We start from the raw sequence: 19,980 nt of genomic DNA on the forward strand, positions 1-19,980 counted from the left end.
TGACCATGATTTTTCCCTAATTAAGTGGCCTGTGATTAGGTACACTTGAAAATGGCGGTGTACCTAATGGAGTGTCCTTGTGACGTCACAGATCAAACAGCCAATCAGAAAGTGGGGGGTTGTTTGGGTGTGGCACTTTTCACTTTCATTTAAGCTTTGACCATGATTTTTTCCCTAATGGAGTGGCCTGTTATTAGGAACACCTGAAAATGGCGGTGTACCTAATGGAGTGTCCGAATGACGTCACTAATCAAACAGCCAATCAGAAAGTGGGGGGTTGTTTGGGTGTGGCACTTTTCACTTTCATTTAAGCTTTGACCATGATTTTTCCCTAATGAAGTGGCCTGTGATTAGGAACACCTGAAAATGGCGGTGTACCTAATGGAGTGTCCGAATGACGTCACTAATCAAACAGCCAATCAGAAAGTGGGGGGTTGTTTGGGTGTGGCACTTTTCACTTTCATTTAAGCTTTGACCATGATTTTTCCCTAATGAAGTGGCCTGTGATTAGGAACACCTGAAAATGGCGGTGTACCTAATGGAGTGTCCGAATGACGTCACCAATCAAACAGCCAATCAGAAAGTGGGGGGTTGTTTGGGTGTGGCACTTTTCACTTTCATTTAAGCTTTGACCATGATTTTTCCCTAATGAAGTGGCCTGTGATTAGGAACACCTGAAAATGGCGGTGTACCTAATAGAGTGTCTGAATGACGTCACAGATCAAACAGCCAATCAGAAAGTGGGGGGTTGTTTGGGTGTGGCACTTTTCACTTTCATTTAAGCTTTGACCATGATTTTTTCCCTAATGGAGTGGCCTGTTATTAGGAACACCTGAAAATGGCGGTGTACCTAATAGAGTGTCTGAATGACGTCACAGATCAAACAGCCAATCAGAAAGTGGGGGGTTGTTTGGGTGTGGCACTTTTCACTTTCATTTAAATTTTGACCATGATTTTTCCCTAATGAAGTGGCCTGTTATTAGGTACACCTGAAAATGGCGGCGTACCCAATGGAGTGTCGAAGTGACGTCACAGCTCGAACAGCCAATCAGAAAGTGGGGGTGAGGGCGGGTGTGGCACTTTTCTCTTTCAATTAAGCTCTGACCATGATTTTTCCCTAATGAAGTGGCCTGTGATAAGGTACACCTGAAAATAGCGGTGTACCTAATAGTGTCCAAATGACGTCACAGATCAAACAGCCAATCAGAAAGTGGGGGTGAGGGCGGGTGTGGCACTTTTCACTTTCCATAAAGCTTTTTCCCTAATGAAGTGGCCTGTGATTAGGTGCACCTCATGGACACTCAGGTAAAAATAAATAAATGAATAAATAAATGAGAAAGTGTAGCGAACGATTGGGTGAACGACTCTTTTGAACAAATCTTGTGCATTCTAATTGTTCAAACTGGAATGCACATCACTACTACACAAGAGTGCATGAACTGTCAGAAATAGCCGACTGGTTAGTGACATGGGCTCTTGCTCGGAAAGGACTTGGTTCGGTCCCAGGTGTGAATATGTTTGCTTTTAGAATTGGAACCTCGCTTTGTATGCGTACGTATATGCAACTGTGCATATGTGCATTCCAGTTCTCAAACGAACTGAATCTTTAGGTACACCATCATTTTCAGGTTTGTTTGCAACGATTCACGAGTGATTGACAGCGTTGCTGCTCTATGCCAGCCGACACACGTTATGCCGACATTAATGTTTTAATGTTTGTATTTGTTGGATTGTAGTTGACGGTATTATTATACCGAATTTATTGGTGTTTGAATAAAAGGTTGAAAAAAAAATCCGTTATGCCGACATTGGTTATTTTTGGGGACACCAACTCATATAACAACGTAAAACATACAATAATGTCATATTAAGGAGTTAACCAGATGTCAGATTTTTGTTTTAATTGGGGAATATAAAAACAAGGAACAAAACACAACACACGTTGTAAAATCAATGTTTATTTAAAAATAATAAAAATTTTAAAAGTAAATTTCAAACCAGCAATCTAATGTGAAATTGCAGTAGATATATTGGATAACAATATTTAGGCCTATATATGCATACACGTTATTTAAAAACTACTTTAAGTGTTATAAAATCAAGATTACCCAAAAATAATCTCCCCGTTGTTGCATAACGGCGCATCCCTTCATGCAATAACGTGCATAAAAAAGTGGTGTTTCAGTGTTTTTTTTCTTTCCTTGACAAATCGTCAATCTATATTCTGGCTTCTATAGTTCACTGCTGACTGACAACGGATCAGTCACGGGAAGGCGGTTCCCCCATTAACTCGTCCGCGAACGGGGATGTCAGGATTCGTTCACTCACTGATCCGTTCTCGCGAAGAAATGCAAATCACTCACTGACTCGTTCACTCACTGATACGTTTGGTTGGTGAACGGGAAATGCAATTCACGACCCGTTCGTGAACGGAAAGTTACGTCATTTTCTTCTTTGTTTTGTTTTACGGCGAGGTGGCACCAGTTTATTACTTATTGGTTGAAGTCATATGACCTGAAAAAAGTGATTCGTTCACTCTCGTTCACTAAAATAAATTAGTTCCTTTGAACGAATCGTTCACTCACGAGCCAACACTACTTAAGATACATGGTCTTTTTTTAACTAAAAAAAAGAATAGAACAATAAATAATAATAATAATAGAACAAGAATAGATATCTTTTGTAAATCTAAATATTGAATTGTAGTTGAAGACAGACACACACAGTTTTTCATTTGCCATTCTTCAATAAGTTTTTTTTAATGATGATGAAGCTGTACATCTTTGTCTAGAATTCAGATTCAAGCACAGTGCAGTTAGCAACGCCTGCAAAAGAACTTTTTTTTTTCAAATTAATAAAAATAAACAAAAGGCAGAGGCGAGCACTACTGGAATAGAATGTATATATAATATATACACAGGTCTCATTATGTACACGAGATCTTTGTCTCCCTCGACCGTTTTTCTCCACAATCACAACAACTGGTCAGTCTTATGGAGAGGGACAAAAACGCAGCCAAGTGATGAATCATGATGAATTGTTACAGGCGAAAACATAAAAATAGATTCTCTTCTTTTCCATTTCTGAAGTCACCTCCACCATGAGGATGACAATGAGTCTTGTGCCATTCATCCATTATTCTAATTTTTCAAATTAAGGTTAGGTCTTGTTTAAAAGTGGATTTTGTTTCCAAGCTCTTTACCAGTGCTGTGTTGATTTTCTCAATTGAAAACAGGAACATAACTGGGAAGTGGCTTTTTACTTTGATCCAAGCCACACTTCTCTACTCAGAAACATTCATTTGTATATGCAAATTGTGTTTACTGTAATTATAATTGAACCGTTGATAGTGCACTGAGCAAATAGGTTAAGCACAAATCCACCCAAAAAACACCCACTTGCTTCCCTGAACTGTTGCCACACACACAGCAAAAATATGTCTCTTCCTCACACAGACTACTTGCTGACATAGCGATTTTGTTATGCCAAGATTACATTTGCAACGAAGTAGACGAGCGTGATGGATCTTAAATGGCCCCAATGTACCCCACTGGGGATCCTCCATATGCGTATAGAGCACACACAGACACAACAATTTTTCTTCAGGTTTGATGAGAAATATTTTTCACTTCCGCTAACATTAATACAAAAGCCAATGTTAAAGGTTAAAAAAAAAAAAAAAAAGCATGTGCGGCATCGTTGTCCCATGATGTGTCAAGATGACTGCTTCCCTTAGCTCATGTTTAAAGCAAAGAAAATAGGTGTGGTAGCACCCTGTGATGCTGCGTCCTTGCATTAACATGAATGCTAAAGACACAGGCACGTTAACACTCTCTGATTCAACACAAGAGTCAAAATGACTAAAGCTAACATGAAAGATGTCATATTACACTCTCCGATGGGGAGCAAGATCCTAGATGGCTACTTCTGTTGGTAACATGCTGAAGCTAAAATAGCGTAAGACCCGAGCTCTCGTTAGCAAGTCCCGAGTTTGATATTGTGCTGAGCATAAAAAAAAAGACATAGGCACATAAGCAGCCTTTGATGGACAATACTAAAGACAGCTTCTCACTCTACGTTAATGTTAAAGCTAAAGCCGATGTTGACATGAAAGATATAGGCACGTTAATAGCCTCTGACAGTGAACAACAGCCAACATGGCCACGAAACCCCATGATGTTTTAACCGCTTTACCCTCATTAGATTCTGTTTAATTCTTATTCCATGTTTGTGATATTAACCAGTTTCGAAAAGCGCTTACACATACAATGTATTCTTGCAAATCAATATTTAGGGTTTGTTCCGCTCTGGTGCCAAACTCCCTATAGCTAACATTAAAGTTAAAGACACATAAATGTTAACACCCTTGATGGCGAACAACAGCTACTTGCTCAAGGTAACGTTAAAACTAAAGCTCACATTAAGTCAAAGACCGAGGTAAGTTAACGCCCATTAATGGCAACAAGGATCCAAGATGGCTGCTTCTCTAGCTAACGCTAAAGCTGAAGCCTTTAAAGCTAAAGCTGACGTTAATATTAAAAACTTAAGACAAGCATATTAACACTGTCTGATAGTGATCAAAATGTCACATGTCTGCTTCATCCAACTAACATTAAAACTAAAGATGCCTGCTTCCTTGAACTAATTGGTATAGCAAATGCTAACGTTAAAGCTAAAGACACAAGTGTGTTAATTAAGCATATGAGGATGATGGAGGAGCCTCAGGGGGGTATTGAAAGAGGCAACAGGAGTGTGGAGCATCTCGAATAAAAGAATTAGAAAAAAATGGTAGAGATGTTGTATGTCAATTTGAGGAAACTACCATGAGGCCACTTCTTCTTCTTGTCTAGTGCAATGTGTGCGGGCTAAGAATGCGGTAGGATACCGACACTGACCATACTAAAGTGCTGATTGTTGTCAGACAAAGACACAAACACAAGACGACGTGGAGGATAACACGAGAACACGTGTTCTTCACGTATGACCATCAGCTTGCTGGGCGTGGCAGAACAACATCTGAGCACCCAAACCAGCGTGTGCTTATTTTGTTTTTCACTCTTTTTCTTAATCAAAGTCTGACTTGCAAACCTCTCGAAAGATGCCAGTTTTGTTCCTCTTTTTTTCTTATATCCCTGGAAGTATGAGCGAGGGAGCCCCCTGGTGGCCTTTTGGTGCGACCACACTCATGCGCCAGGAGGGTTCAGGTTGAGGGAAGGGGGTATGGGAGCAATGGGGGGCGGGGGGGTCTCGCTCAAGGGTTGAAGCTCAAGCAAACGGAGGATCAGGCAAAAAGGCGAGACGCGCTGAGGCTACCGGGCGTTAAGAGCGGTAGTCCTTTTTACTGTACGGCTTGTTGCCCAGGATGCTGTCCACCTCGTGCGTGATGGATGATGACAGCTTGGGGAGAACCTGAAGAGGGAGATGGAGAAAGATCAGTTACCCTACTAACAAGTGTACCACTACATTGTGCATCATAACATTTTTTTGTGTGATTATTTTCATCAATATGCTCTAAATATTGACATGTATCTCGAAATTTACCTGATCAACTTTCAACAAATTTTTGCGATGGTGGGGTCATTTCAATAAAATAATAAAATGTATTTTACCTCACCACAAAAAATAGTGTGTCTTTTTTAAGGAAATGTGCAGAGCCCCTCTGGAAATGTGAGCGTAACATTTCAAAATGGGAAAACTCTCATGCAATGTGTAGATCAGGAAAAGGATGCAATTGGATATATCCATAGGGGTGCATCTTATCAGCAGGAGAGGGTTGTGCCCTTTAGCCCCCACCCCCTGTGGCAAGTGTTTGACCTTATTAAGAGGCGGCAGTGGCGCGGTGGAGTAGTGGAGTATGGAGTAGAAAAGTGACCCAGAGGCTCATGTGTTCCCAGGAGAGAGGCTACGCTAGCCTCTTGGACACTAAACTAGCACAAAACTCAAAGACGTATCCACACAAACACATCCGCGCACTTATTCACGTTGATCACGCTCACCTGAATGGCTCCTATGTTCTCCATCAATTGGTCAGTGTTGGACGCCCCTAAAAGGACAGAGCTGACGCCCTCGTTACGTAGACACCACGCTGCAGGAGCATATCATCCAGATAAGAAAATATACTGACCTATTTTTATTTTTTTTGTTAAATAAAGTCTACAAGTTGGTGTAAGCCAGAGTGCAACTTCTGAAAAATCTAAGAGGATAAAAATTGCCAAATTAAACTGGGGATGACACATTGGTGATGATGGAAGAAGCCACTGAGCGTTGAGCACCGCAGGGTGTAGCCCAAAGCAGCGGGGTGTGCAGCAAGTCATTTTTGTAGACTTTATATTCAATACTGGAGTGTCACAATGATATAGATGATCACCTGGAGGACATAAATCGCCGCGCGCTTCCCTGGTAGGACTGCCCGGAGGATTTATGGTAATTGGGAGAGACGAGAGCGTGCGTTAATGGGCCGTGAAAGCTAATCCATAAACGCAGTCTTCCTGCCAGCGTGAAAAATCTACGGCACGATGAGAGGGAAGTCTCGTGTTGATTAGTCAGGATGCTTTAACAGCCATCATCGGAGGCGCTGCCAGTTTGGCTTTTTTGTTGTTGTTGTTGTTGTTGTTGTTGTGCAGGATGACTTTCCTGGAGAATCAATATGGAGCCACTGGTGGAATTTATGTGCGGCATGCCAACTTGATGCTAACTCCAGAAAGTGCTAAATGCATGTTGACACTAAGCACTCTCCTGCGACTTTGCATATGTATGAATGAGGAGGCGCTTACGTGCCTTATGTTGATAATTACAACACAAATGCATTCAAAGGAATGTTCCAGAATTTCCATCATGGCTGGCATCCCTGCAGATACAGTCTGTAGATAGTTATGTCAATTTGATAAACATGATAAATATCGAAGGGTGCTCAGATTCAGAATTTTTTTTTTTTTTTTACTCAACGTTCAAGATGTCATTGACTACCTCGACCTAAACAAGCACACGTGTGGAGAAGACGGACAAATTGACGACCTCGGCCCCTCCGAGCCAGAGGGGACGGACAGACAGACAGAAAAAGAGAGAGCAGCAGAATGGCATCTGCGTACCGATGGCGAGTTGGGGCAGAGTGCAGCCCAGCCGCTCCGCGATCGCCTGCAGCTCTTTCAACTTCGCCTGCTGACGCCGACCCTCCTCGCTCAAGATCTTGTCCTTCAACCACTGGTAACCCTGTCGAAAACACAGCACACCTGCTCAAAAACACCGCCCTGCTCACACCGCGGCCGCCTCGCCTCCCGTGTCACCAGGGCCTGTTTTTAAACACGTGACTGTCTCCTCCCTGCTTACACCTCACCTGCTGACCATACTTGAGTTTTTCCTACCCCCTAATTCATAAAATATATGTGGGTCCTACTGTAAATTCAACTTTACCCTAACTTCAAACACAAATCCTGCTTTTTATATCATGACTTGAACCTTAGCCGAATTTTCTTCCCCTTACTTTTAACGCTGAACCTGATACCCAAATTCACTCTTGACCTGATTGATAAACTGTAACCCTGACATGAAATTCTAAGCAAGACTTCCAATTCTAACTCTAGCCCAAACTCCAACTTGTGACTTGAAGCTAAGCCCAAAGCCTTGCACAAATACTAAAATTCCCAACCCTAATCCTTGAAACCTTGAAGGAAAAAACAAAAAGATCAACAAACCAATGCAAAATCCAATTCAGTACCGTGGCTCTTGTGATCTTACAAGACAACCATTCAAACAATACAAAATACACAACCACAGACATTAGCCGAACATGAAGATGCACATTCCACAAAGGAAATAAAAGTGCTACTGCTGGAACATGCCACATAGGACACACCACGCCACTGTACCACTGTGACGAGACAATAAACAAATTGCAAAGACCAACAACCAGAGACAAAAGCTTGCCAAGAGGTGAACACCAGCACAGCACAGGGACCACGACAAGCTACCTTCAGAGAGGCCCGAGAATACGGGGGCACCCTTCCGTCATATTTCCCTGAGATGATCCCGCAGGCCAGCGGCGACCACGTCATGGCCCCGACACCTGCACGACGACAAGACAACGTCATCATGGTGACAAAAACATCCAGTCCAGGTAGAACTCTTGGAGTCTTACCTATTTTATGGAATAGTTCAGGTAGCTGCACCTCCACCTTCTCTCTTTGAAACATGTGATACTCGGCCTGCTCGCAAATCGGAGGGATCTGGTTGAATTGTCGTGCCACGGAATATGCTTCCTTCGGGGGGGGGGAAACAATAACAACAAATAGACAAGATGAAGTGTAGCGTAACAGCATGGATACGTTTTCTAGAGCGTGGCCAATCGCACCATGATCTCCATGGGGCTCCAGCGGGATGTCCCCCAGTACATAGCCATGCCTTGATTTATCACATGGGTCATCGCTCGAACCGTTTCTGCACAGAAGACACAAAGAAATGGGGTCGCTGACTTCTGCCAATGACTTACAGTCATTCAGAATTATATTATATTTGTTTGAATGAAAAAAAAAAAGTTATATAAATTTGTAGCTAATTCATACTGAGACGTTATTTTTTCGCTTAAGGGGGAATGGAAACATGACAAACGTTTTATTTTAGGAGAGAAATTCATACAAATTAAAAAAAAAATCAATAAGGAAAATTTACTTTTCTAGAGTGTCAACCAATCAAACAAAAATGAAATTAAACAGTTATTTCTTTTGTCATCTTCCCATTTCTAAAAAAGGTCTGAATGTGTTTTTTTTCCATGTAGTTTCTCAGTCATCAAAGTCCGAGTAATTCACAAATATTGAATCAAAGTAACTGGACACTTCTTTTTTTTTAATTTTATTTGCTTTTTGTCTTTGTTGTGAAATATTTTCTGCCTCCAACAGATTGGTCTCTGTAACTGACTTTTTAAAGTCCTATTTCTTTTGTTCAATTGAACTTCACCGATGATTTCTGACTCCAACCTCCACAGAGTCGCGGAAGAATCGCCCAAGTGTAGGCAGACGGACGACCCCTGACTGAACTCATTCCCAAAGAGAAAGCTCTTGACAGGAGCAGATGGAGAGCGAGCGACCATCTGAGCCCCCACCCCACCCCCACCTCCCTCCCTTCCTCACACACACAAACAAACATTTTGCACTCTGCCATTTCAAAAAGGTCTCCAGCCACAACAGCCTCATTCCCACTGTGGAGGAGAAAAATGATTAAAAACAAAATGGCCTTACCTTCCATAGGCGTGTTGGGGTCCGGTCTATTCGCAAATACTACATCAACGTAGTCTAACTGCAGTCGCTCCAGAGAAGCTTTTAAACCTGCAAAGTAGAAATAGTGATAGTTTGTATGATTTAAAAAAAAAAAAATCTTAGCAATTTCTTAAACCTCATGATGTTCAATTTGCATTATTTTTTCCGAAATAAAAGCCAATTAATTGCCATCATTAAAAAAAAAAACACACCTTTATTAATTCTATTTTGAGAAGTAAAAAAAAAAGGGTTAACTCAAGTATTGTTCTGTATTTTTACACCGCAATGCAAACTAGCTTATTGTTTTGCCTTTGGTAACCTCATAACCTATTTTAGGATCGTTCAAAACAGTGGACGCTCTGTTTATTCACGTCAGAACTCACCTTCTATAATATGTTTTCGAGATAAACCTCTTTCAGTCTCGGCTCTGCATAGAGAGCAAAAAAAATAAAAATCAGTTTCTCGAAATGTGATTCAGCAGTGAAGCACAACAACGTGGATGTCACAGTCTCCTACTATCCGGAGCATCAGCGCCAAATGAAAGACTTACTTTCCTCCCCAAAAGATCTTTGTTGTTATCACCAGACTTGAGCGTCTGCAAAGTGAAGAATGAAAGCAGAGCATCAAAGGTTACAGCCTGCTCCGTGCGAGTGGGCGATCGCTGAAGACGGACAGACTGACAAAAAAAAAAATCCCGCTCTTCTCTACCTCATCCTTTGAGTGTCACATGCACCCACAGTGCCGGAACTCAGCCAGCTTACATGAATGAGAGGTGGAGGCGGGTATAAATTGACAAAGCTCGAGCAGTGCCAGGCCCGGGCGGACCGAACAGAAGACAAGGCTCCTACGAGTCGGTTTATTTATCAACGTCTATATAGGAGGCACGCGGCCGTGTGGGCATGCCGCATTTGATCTTTCATCATCCTACCTTATGCTTCCAGTTCACACAACACACTGCCTTCCCAATATGTGCAATCTTAGATGACAAGATTATAGGTAGGCTGGTGAGACGGAAATGAGAGAAAAAAAAATTGCATCCTACCTCCATCCTTTCTTTTTTATGATGTTCCCCAGCACCACCTCAGCCCTGCCACACATAAAAACGTGGTGAAATTGTGGCTAATAATGTTCCTAAAAACAATGCTCTTCCCTTTTTTAAAAAAAAATAAATATCACCGGGACATTTGACCTATGTGCGGTAAATATAGTCAAAGGTTAAACACAAAAACTGAACGGCAGGAAATAATAAGAGTGTAAATGTTGACATAAATACTGTATGCGAGCGATGTGTGAGAACGCTGCCAGGTTCCGGCCCCAGCTGTGCAATGGCGCGGCCGCCGTGTCACTCATTAGCAACCACGTGGGTGCTTATGAAGAGACGAGTTCAGCGGTTGACTTATTTTTACACTTGAATGACTGTTAAAAAAAATATGATCAATATAGATATATTGTTTTTATTGTGTCAGTAGCACAGCTTTTGTCCAGTTATAGTGTTGTGGTACTGGCTGAGAGCAGAGACAATGTGGGCGATCCTTCACTGTCAGACCCTTGCAAGCTCAAACGCAAATAGTGTGTTTGTGTGTGTATGTGCGTGCTCGCACCTACGCAATACAACCCTCTACGCCTTCCCTGAAATGAGTTATTTGTGGGCCTAAACATCAGCTTTATAGCCTTTTTCCATCAGTCCATTAATTATTCCCCCCCCCCTTCCACATTATATCTTCTTATGACTTACCACAGAAAAACAGAGAGGGAAAAATGTATTAGCCATGAATTTATAATATTTTATTGCTTTTCTGTAGCTGCACATCCGATTTGTCGCTGGCTCAGCACACAATATCATGCAATTATGACGCATCTGAAGGGAGAAAAAAAAAAAAAAGCGCCACGTGTGTTTGCTGATAACAGCAGCCCCGGTGAGCCGGGCCGAGCGGAGCGGAGGGAGTGTTTATCATTCGTGTGACTATGCATATTAATTTGCATTCCAGTGAAACAAAACTACTTTCAGTGAGCGTTTTGTGTCATGCAAAAAAATATGGAAAAACATCCAAAAGCGAATAACAATGTAATAAAATATACGGCACAACTCAAAGCGCTTTTTCCATCCAGTCGTGCTGCATGTGTCGTGTGTGCAACATAAGCTCCCCCTATGCTACCTTTGCAAGTTGAAGCTGTCAGGATTAATACCTGTGCAACACCACACAGTCAGTTGTGGTAAACATTTCCACCTGCCTTGCAGATAGCATCTTGTGTGTTTGCTTGGTGCAAAAATACGATTTTGTTTCATGGAGGTTAACAATGGTGTGGCGGATACAAACGGACTAAAATATACCATGTCAACGTTAGCTTGTTTACTCTACGAAGATGATTCCTAAGGAAATATATATAAAAGAAAAAAACAAAACACAACAAAAAAGACACCATTTGGAAATGTTAATCCTTCAGATTACATCAACCGGATTACAACCAGATTAATCCCCACAAGTGAGAGAAAAAGTGTTAAAACGTTAAATTGAGATTATATTCATAATAATAACACTGTCTTTGCTCATTTTAGATGGCCTAAATAAAAAGGGTTGACAATGACAGTGTGAATTTACTTGTAGTCTCGCACTGCAAGATAAACAAATCCGCTTGCATTCATGTCATCTGATTTTTGCACATTTTTTTTGCTCAAAGCCTCTGCGCCGCGTGTAATACTAATATCCAGTTTATATTGATGCAGAGACTTCCTTTATCACCTAGAGCAAAAAAAAAAAAAAGAGATGGTAAATGTATCTCGCTGGGGTGAATCACCGAGATCAAGGCTACTTTTTGATCAGGCTGTACTGTTGCCTCGCCGACTTAATCAGTCACGTGGCGGCAGCGGCTTTTGAAAGGAGGCGAAGGCGCACACTCACTTCCCAGCAGCGTAGACCTCGGCCGTGTCAAACAGATTGATGCCGTTTTCATACGCCAGAGTCATCAACTGCTCTGCCATCTGTTGAGAAAGCAAAAGAGGCAAAAAAAAACCAAAGGCGGAGGAGAGATGAAAGATCACCGAGGCCACACCGCAAATCAAGTTTTTACAGATAATCGACTCACCTCATCTGTAATTTGTCCGCCAAACGTCACCCATGTTCCTGTACAGAGAGTAACAGATTAGTAGCGATTATCCCGTGGATGGGGTTTGCTAAGAGTGCCTATCCATCCATAAAAAAAAAAAAAAGACCAAAAAAGCCAATTTACATCCCCTTCAGACCTTTTTACAATTTTCCACCGGAGACTTCAAAATAATAACCGTCTTTTGTCGCCACTTGATGAGCGAGAACTCAGAGTTCCCGCCATGACTCGGTTATACAATGAATCCAGGTCACCGCAACCCCTCTCTTGCAGTTTGGCTCTTACCTAATCCAAGGCAGGAAACACGCAGACCCGACTTCCCAAGGTTTCTGTCAGGACACAAGACAGAATGTTAATGTTACACTAAGACGCCATTGATAGATTATTTTTGCACTCGAAAAGCCTTGATTATGAAATCCATGAACAGTAGTTTGACTACTGGGAAAAGAGCCCGTCTTAGAAGTTAAAGCTACAATGTATCACCCACTGAAGAGTGATTTCAAGTGTAATTTAGATTTAGACATCATCAAACAATGATGGTTTTCTGGTCCGCCTTTTCAGAAAATGTAAGCAGGCAAAGCAGGAAAAAAAGTTTCATCAGAGATGATGTAACGTGTGCGGGAGTCGAAATGATTGTGGGGGAGGAAATCTACTACTGTATATCTTTTGTTACGCAGTTTGTATGGAAGTACGGTGGATGAGAAACAATAGTAGAACAGACAACGAAGCTTAACGGCGCTTTTGTGAGTGTTGTAAAGCCAAGATGGAATTCAGAAGGAAAATGAAAGCTCCATATAACAATGAATGGTCCTTTGCCTCTTTGCGCTTATACGGATAGGACGAAAAATTTCGAGTGTCAGGGAGAAGTGTTTATTTCTACCAGTAGGGGGCGCAATCCAAAGACATTTGTTCAAGGTCAACAGCAATTGTCAGTGTATAAAATGGAAATATACAGCGATGCAACACTTAAAAAATAGACAATTCAAGACTTAAGTCACGGTGACATCAGAAGGTCCATCTAAATTAGCTACAATTTCCCAAAGTGGCTGGCGAAGTGATTTTAATGCTAAAAGGTTTTGGAACCGTTTGGAAGAAGATAAAGACTTTCTTGCTTTAGTAATGCAACAGAAATTAATTAAATTCTGGTTTAGCTCACTTAAATCCATATTGAAAGCCCAGGTCTAAAAGATATGCAGTCAGAAATTTGCTGGGTTTTCCATTGCATCGGGAAAAAAATGTCCTACTTGGTTATCTTATCTGACGGCGTCACATTTAGTAGCTGACAGGAGTTAATCCAGAGAAAAGGGACAAAAGCATCCAGAGAGACCGCAAACCTTTGTGGTGCGTGCAGTGACAAGGTTAACACGATCCCCTCCGGCAAAGCGTAGCTAATCTTTAATTAGCTTCCTTTTTATTTCAATGTGGAAGACACTGCACTCAGCATCATTATCAAAGGGAACCAAAAGCAGATTATGAGGCCATAATTGTTTTTGTAGCATATTTGAGATGATGTACTGAGATGTTTGTTTTTGTTAAAGCTAACTATTTACTCCATTAAATTTCTGTGTGTTCCTTTAAATAAGCAGCAAAAAGGCTGTAGCCTGTCTTCACTTTAAAATATTCTCATGCTAAATTTAAAATTCCTGTGTGATTAAAGAGCTTTTTAGTGTTAAATGCAAATGTATGTACATACATTAAGGAGGGGAAAAATGTACTTCAATGAAAATTGACTGGAGTTATTAAGTTATTTATTATAATGTGGCCAATGGGGTGATGTACAAGACAACCTCATTTCAATAAATGGTGGCAAGAGTCAGTCCAGTAACTCCTTTGTAACCTTCAATACAGCGTTTATATTATAATATATTATAATAATATTATATCTGCTTGTTTCCACCCATGTTAATGCAGTTTAATTTCATTTTAGTGTAAACACAGTTGCCACTTGAAATGTACATAGAAACCAATATTAATCGGCTTTAAATCCAAACCTGCATACTTAAAATAAATTGTAGTCGTTGTTTTTGGACTTTGACAAAGCACGATTAAAATTCCAGCATTTTGAAGCACCCCGTGTCAGAACATGAAGAACGTCAGACAAAGCCGAGGTTATCCCTTGGTCAGCACATCGTCATGCTCGATAATTGTGCTCGGGCGACCTTGAACAGAGCCTTCGGCATGGCCCGCACGACAGCAGATTGGGCTCAGGTTCCCGCTGAGCCTCAGCAGAAGTGAATCACAACAGTAAAGTCATCGCTCTCACGGCCTCCTGAATAATGAAGGAGACAGGCCCAGTCAAAAGAACAGCCGCACCAAAAGTAGCTCTCCCTTAGAGATAGGGTGAGAAGCTCGGTCATCCGGGAGAGACTCGGAGTAGAGCCGCTGCTCCTCCACGTTGAGAGGAGCCAGATGAGGTGGCTCGGGCATCTCATCAGGACGCCTCCCTGGGGAGGTGTTCCGGGCATGTCCCACCGGTAGGAGACCCCGGAGACGACCCAGGATGCGCTGGAGAGACTATGTCTCTCGGCTGGCCTGGGAACGCCTTGGGATCTCCCGGGATGAGCTGGATGAAGTGGCTGGGGAGAGGGAAGTCTGGGAGTCCCTCCTAAAGCTGCTGCCCCCGCGACCCGACCCCGGATAAGCGGAAGAAGATGGATGGATGGATGGTCCATAAATATTTTTTGGTGGGGCATTCCATTACTCACAAATGATCCCTATTGGCAACAAAAATCTTTTGGTGGGGCATTCCATTACTCACAAATGATCCCTATTGGCAACAAACCCTTACAAAAAGCATGTTAAAAATGACACATGTCTGAAAGTGGCAAGACAGAGTGATAAATGAAGAAACAAAGCCACAAGGAGGAACATGTTGAGCGATTCTTGCCAAGCAACTATTATCACAGCCTCAGAGGTGTCTTCAACATAACAATGCAGAATGCCAGCAGCTCTCGTACCGCTTCTAATTGACACTTGAACATTGTCAAGGTGTTTATATTCAAGCTGCTTCAATTGAACATCTTCTAGTACATTCCATTAAAATCTCTTCAGATTGCCGTAAACTGCTGCAGTTATTTTATGATGAACATCAAGTCCACAAATTATTAGCATGGGGGAAAACTGTTGGGAGTACAAAAAGCAATACTAAGGGGGAACAAACAGCTTATTGGCTTTGAAAAGTAGCAATGATAAATACGCAGAAGCTATTTGTAGTGCGTTCAAGACAACATTGAACGCACACACGCGCACTAATTAAACAGTGAAGCAAAAAATGAACAGCTGTGTCGGTTTCTCTTTACACTACAACACGACTAGTTTCAGTCACATGCAGGCATCCTCATATCAGTTGTTGTTTATTTACTCAACTGCAAAAGTGCGCTGTACTGAACACACATTTGGGAATAAAAAAATACATGTTAAATGAAATTTTTAGGACCGTTCAACTTTGTCAGGGCTGTTAACAACACTCTTTTTCTGTGGTACATTGAATTTTGGAGACATTTATTTCAATGATACAGATTCCAATGTCAGTATGTGAACAATCAAGTCTCTGACCTGAATTAATTAACTTCCTGTTCTTGATGAAAGCCTATGTGCAATGGTGCTGCTGTTTTGGTCAGCAGTGACTCCAAAGTTAACACGAAAATGTCTGTTTTGGTTCTTGAAAGTGAAGAAAATGGTGTCTATTTGGGGGAAAGGCATTTACTTTTTCACGCATCTGAAAGACAAAAGTAGGAACCGATTTTTGAGGGAACTACCGATGCGCCACAATAATCATACTTCTTAGAGAAACGAAAAGTAGTTTAAACATGGCTAGGCCCACTTCACAAAATGCCCACAGCAAACAGATGGTGAAAATGGTGTGCACATTTTAAGATGGCACCTAAGTGGAGGCTTGAAATGAGCACTCTGGATGTAAGAGTCACGGCGTATTTACATCAGCGTAGCCGGCCGGCGTGTTCAACTGTGGGAGCGCAGGCGGAAAGCCTTGATGACGGGGAAAATGTCCCAGCATGCACCCACACTCACCATGGCCAAAATTTCACACCTACGGGCTTTTTGTCACTACAACGCTGCCTTTGTGTGAGCAGTCATTCTCAGCAACAGAAGTTAATAATAGATAGAAACACACCTCTTCGTAACTTCAAAATGAAGGTGCTATCTATCTACATGTGTTTTTTTTTTTTTTTGGAAGTGGTAACATAACTCATTTGTAGCCAAGTAGCTTTCTTTTTCAAAAAGGTTGGCGACCCCTTGAACATGCAAAGTGATCAATTGAATTATTCCACAAGTACAGGAACGACATGGAAACCCCACACAAGAAAATTGAAGAATAAAATTCAACCCAGAAGCGCACAACTGTGAGGCAGACAAGAAAATCACGAGTCGTCGAGTCAAATTTTCCTGCCCTAAAAAACCTTCACAAATATCAAAAACGACACATTCACAACAACAATGGCAGAAAACCGGGCATTTGCTATGTGCGCGCCACTCGATATAATGAGCCTCTCTCGTGAAGTGTTTACAGTAACCAATGGAGACGTTCTCTCGTAACTATAATTGTCATTAAATGCTGGGTACAAAAATAAGCTTCGGGATGACAAGCACATTAGAGCAATGATTCTCAATAAGTGGGTCAAAAATTCATTGTGGGCTTATTTGTCCTATTTTGATTACATTTGACTTCTGGTTCCTTAGTAATGTTCTCTGAAGGACAACATTTGTGTTCTCAAATAAAGTTTCCTTGTTTGACGAGAGGTGGCACAGGGTATGTCAAGAGATTCAGGTATTGGAATTTTCACTTTGGCCTTCTTTTATGGACTTCTTGTCGTGCTTAGGCTTCCTCTCACGTTGAAAAAAAAACCATGCTTGTTGGGTTCATTGAAAATGTAATTCTCCCACTCTGTCCCTTGTTATTTAATGTAGATGATTGTTTATTTACCAGATATAAGCCCTGCGGCTTTCTGATAAACAATCCAGGGAACCCGAATGACGTGGTATAGAAATGATTCAAATAACACCTATTGGAAAATTGTGGACTCCAGGGTGAAATGAGAGCCATGTGTGGCATTTTTTGCAGCTGTCAACAGTGATCATTTTGATGTCGTCTAAAATGCAAAGAAAGCCTGTCAAATCCTGCTCTTATGAGATCATTCTCTCCTAAAGTTAGCCTTGAGCAGCACACTAAATGAGTAACGCATACACATTCACGTACTATGCACCAAGTGAGGCAGGAGTCTAATTTATATGCCCCCCCCGTAGCCAACAAAGAGTAATGAGATGTTTTGACAGAAAATATTCAGATCTGCCTCAGGTTTCTGGCTGAGATCTTAGTTGAGTTCTACAGAATTCAAAAGCAGAAAAACCATTACCATGCTCTTCTTGTACACGTGTGTCGTATGTCTTCAGAAAGGTTGAACTGAACAGGACACGGGTTGAAAGGGACAAACCGCAGGAGCATCACAGGAACGACTCTACGATTACCCGAGTGGGATCACTTTACATAATCATAAACCATTTTGTGCGTCATTAATTCAGCACTGACTAGAGGGCATTTTATTTACTTCTGCAGGAGAAGTGCATTTCTTGAGCCCATATGTCAAAAAGAGCCAGTGTCACGTTACAGAATGCTTCTGTCTCCAGGGAGGTACCCCCTTGGAGCCTGAGAAGACATTCACTTTGATATTTTCTCCCTCAATCCTGCAGGGGAGGTCCTTTCGAGTTAGGCTGCGCTCTCGCCCGTAAATGCAGCCTGACTGGCACAATCAAGGCAGCTCAAGGACCTTATGCAAATGAGGCACATCTGATTTCCACACAGCTATTATACAGTTTGGATTACTGTGGAAAAGGTGAATGGTGAATCCCCACTTTTTGAACTGAGCCTTGCCAAAAATAGTAAAATCCACAAGTGATTGATGCCCACCTAGCTTTGCCTATAGAAAATAATGTGAATCCAATGAATTTATTACAGGCAGCCAAAAACATTTACGACACATTTTACAGAGAATGAATAGAATTTTACACAACCCAGAGTAAAATTTATATAAATAAAATATAATAATAAATATAATATAAATTTATTGACGTTTCTAGGTGGTCTATAAACGGGGTCTTAAACTTATGTGGGGAGTCACGATTTTTTTTTTTGGTAGACTTGCCGTGTTTTTTTTTTTTTAATGGAACAAAATGTTAGTGGAAAAAAAACTTTGCGAAAACACAATGATACAAAAATGAACAAAAAGTGAGGTTCACAAACAGCAATACTAAATATCTGCCAATACGTCCACGTATCTGTCTTTTATGCTCGAGGACAAACTAAGAAAGGACAGTCAAGTTAACAGCAACTCCTGACACATGAATTGACTAATAAAGACCACAGATGACTCCTAAGCATCGTGCCTACACTTGCTTTTCAATCTCTTCATCCTTGCTCTTTCATTCTTATAAGCACAGCGCAGCACCCACAGTGCGCAAGCAACCTTGAGCAGCCTACACAAGGCTGCCTGCGTTGCATTCAACTCCGGCCCCGGCGTGCAAACGCCGAGTGCTTTGCACAAAAGCGCAGAAGTAAAACAGCACACAAACAGCGGACAGCACCCTCAAGGGATGACTCGCTTCTATTCATTCAATATCATTAGCTTGAATAATTAGATTGTGCCAACATGGCATCACTGCCCCCGAGCGCATCAAATGCAAAGGAGGGTGATGTGTCTTCAGCCGGCCTGGCGAGAATAACTAATGTGCATTTTAGAGACAACAGCCTATTAAACAATATTTTGTTTAAATTAAAATGGACGGCATACTGTAAAAACGTCGAAAGGAATCCTCAATAGACAATATAATAAAATAGTTCAATTTGACCCGCAACGTATTTGACAAAACATTTATCACTCTATAGAAAACCATTCATGAGGTATGTTTGTAAAATCTCTCTCAGCAATTGTTTGTATTTATTTAAGCATTAAAAAATACAAAATCAACAACAAATGGTTAATAAACTAGAATCTGGAAAAATAAATTACAATACATTTTAATGCCAAATCCATTTTTATCCAATTATTCAATTAGTGGGATGGAATTATCACTACAAAAAAAAAATGTTAAAAATATTCAATAGCAAAGCAGCAGCCCTATAGTCACAAAATATTTTCTTGATCGATCAAGTGAAATTGCACTGAATACCACCACCTTTGCCCACAAACACGATAAAACTTGCCTTTGAGGAACCAACCTTAGAACCGAAACGTACGGCAGTCACTGCGCATACATCTGCTTGTTTTATTTTGCGCGCCATCCATAACACAAACTGCCATACGCTACAACTTTAAGACTCTCCTGGCTGCTTTTAAAAATACACGCAATCTCATGTACTCGTGGACAGAGTTTTCAAAACACTTGCTAACAAACTGAAGCACTTTGTCAGGCCTGTTATTAGCCTTAAAGGTTAGAGTGAATAGAATTAGAAGCCATTTCTCTTATTTGGCCATTGTACTACAAACGTTGCAGATCAATTATGGCATACCGTTTTAAATGTAGGTTAGCATCCGTCATGATGACCCAGAACTGAGTCAACAAAGAAATGCTATGCTATGGGGATGGTCTCTTTGTATTGGGGCAATGCTAATTACAT

At 41.3% G+C, this 19,980-nt stretch overlaps 1 protein-coding gene across 4 annotated transcripts in view; it reads right to left on the reverse strand.

Annotated features, from left to right (window-relative positions):
• Nucleotides 1–2,696: 2,696 nt before the first annotated feature.
• Nucleotides 2,697–19,980, reverse strand: part of kcnab2a (potassium voltage-gated channel subfamily A regulatory beta subunit 2a) — a 43,835-nt gene continuing 26,551 nt past the window's right edge. For 3 of the 4 annotated variants that reach the window (XM_085923851.1, XM_085923849.1, XM_085923850.1), the window contains 13 exons: nucleotides 12,636–12,679; nucleotides 12,333–12,370; nucleotides 12,149–12,228; nucleotides 10,291–10,335; nucleotides 9,799–9,843; nucleotides 9,632–9,675; nucleotides 9,231–9,317; nucleotides 8,348–8,433; nucleotides 8,135–8,255; nucleotides 7,968–8,062; nucleotides 7,089–7,209; nucleotides 5,997–6,085; nucleotides 2,697–5,409 (listed from right to left, as the gene is read on the reverse strand). In XM_085923851.1, the coding sequence (XP_085779977.1) occupies nucleotides 5,320–5,409; nucleotides 5,997–6,085; nucleotides 7,089–7,209; nucleotides 7,968–8,062; nucleotides 8,135–8,255; nucleotides 8,348–8,433; nucleotides 9,231–9,317; nucleotides 9,632–9,675; nucleotides 9,799–9,843; nucleotides 10,291–10,335; nucleotides 12,149–12,228; nucleotides 12,333–12,370; nucleotides 12,636–12,679 (985 nt within the window). In that variant the 3' untranslated portion in view covers nucleotides 2,697–5,319. The remainder of the gene's footprint in view (nucleotides 5,410–5,996; nucleotides 6,086–7,088; nucleotides 7,210–7,967; nucleotides 8,063–8,134; nucleotides 8,256–8,347; nucleotides 8,434–9,230; nucleotides 9,318–9,631; nucleotides 9,676–9,798; nucleotides 9,844–10,290; nucleotides 10,336–12,148; nucleotides 12,229–12,332; nucleotides 12,371–12,635; nucleotides 12,680–19,980) is intronic. The other variant, XM_085923848.1, reaches the window with a different exon arrangement.

This window comes from Syngnathus leptorhynchus, chromosome 11 (genome assembly GCF_054491065.1).
Source record: "Syngnathus leptorhynchus isolate UIUO chromosome 11, UIUO_Slep, whole genome shotgun sequence".
NCBI classification, from domain to species: Eukaryota; Metazoa; Chordata; class Actinopteri; order Syngnathiformes; family Syngnathidae; genus Syngnathus; species Syngnathus leptorhynchus.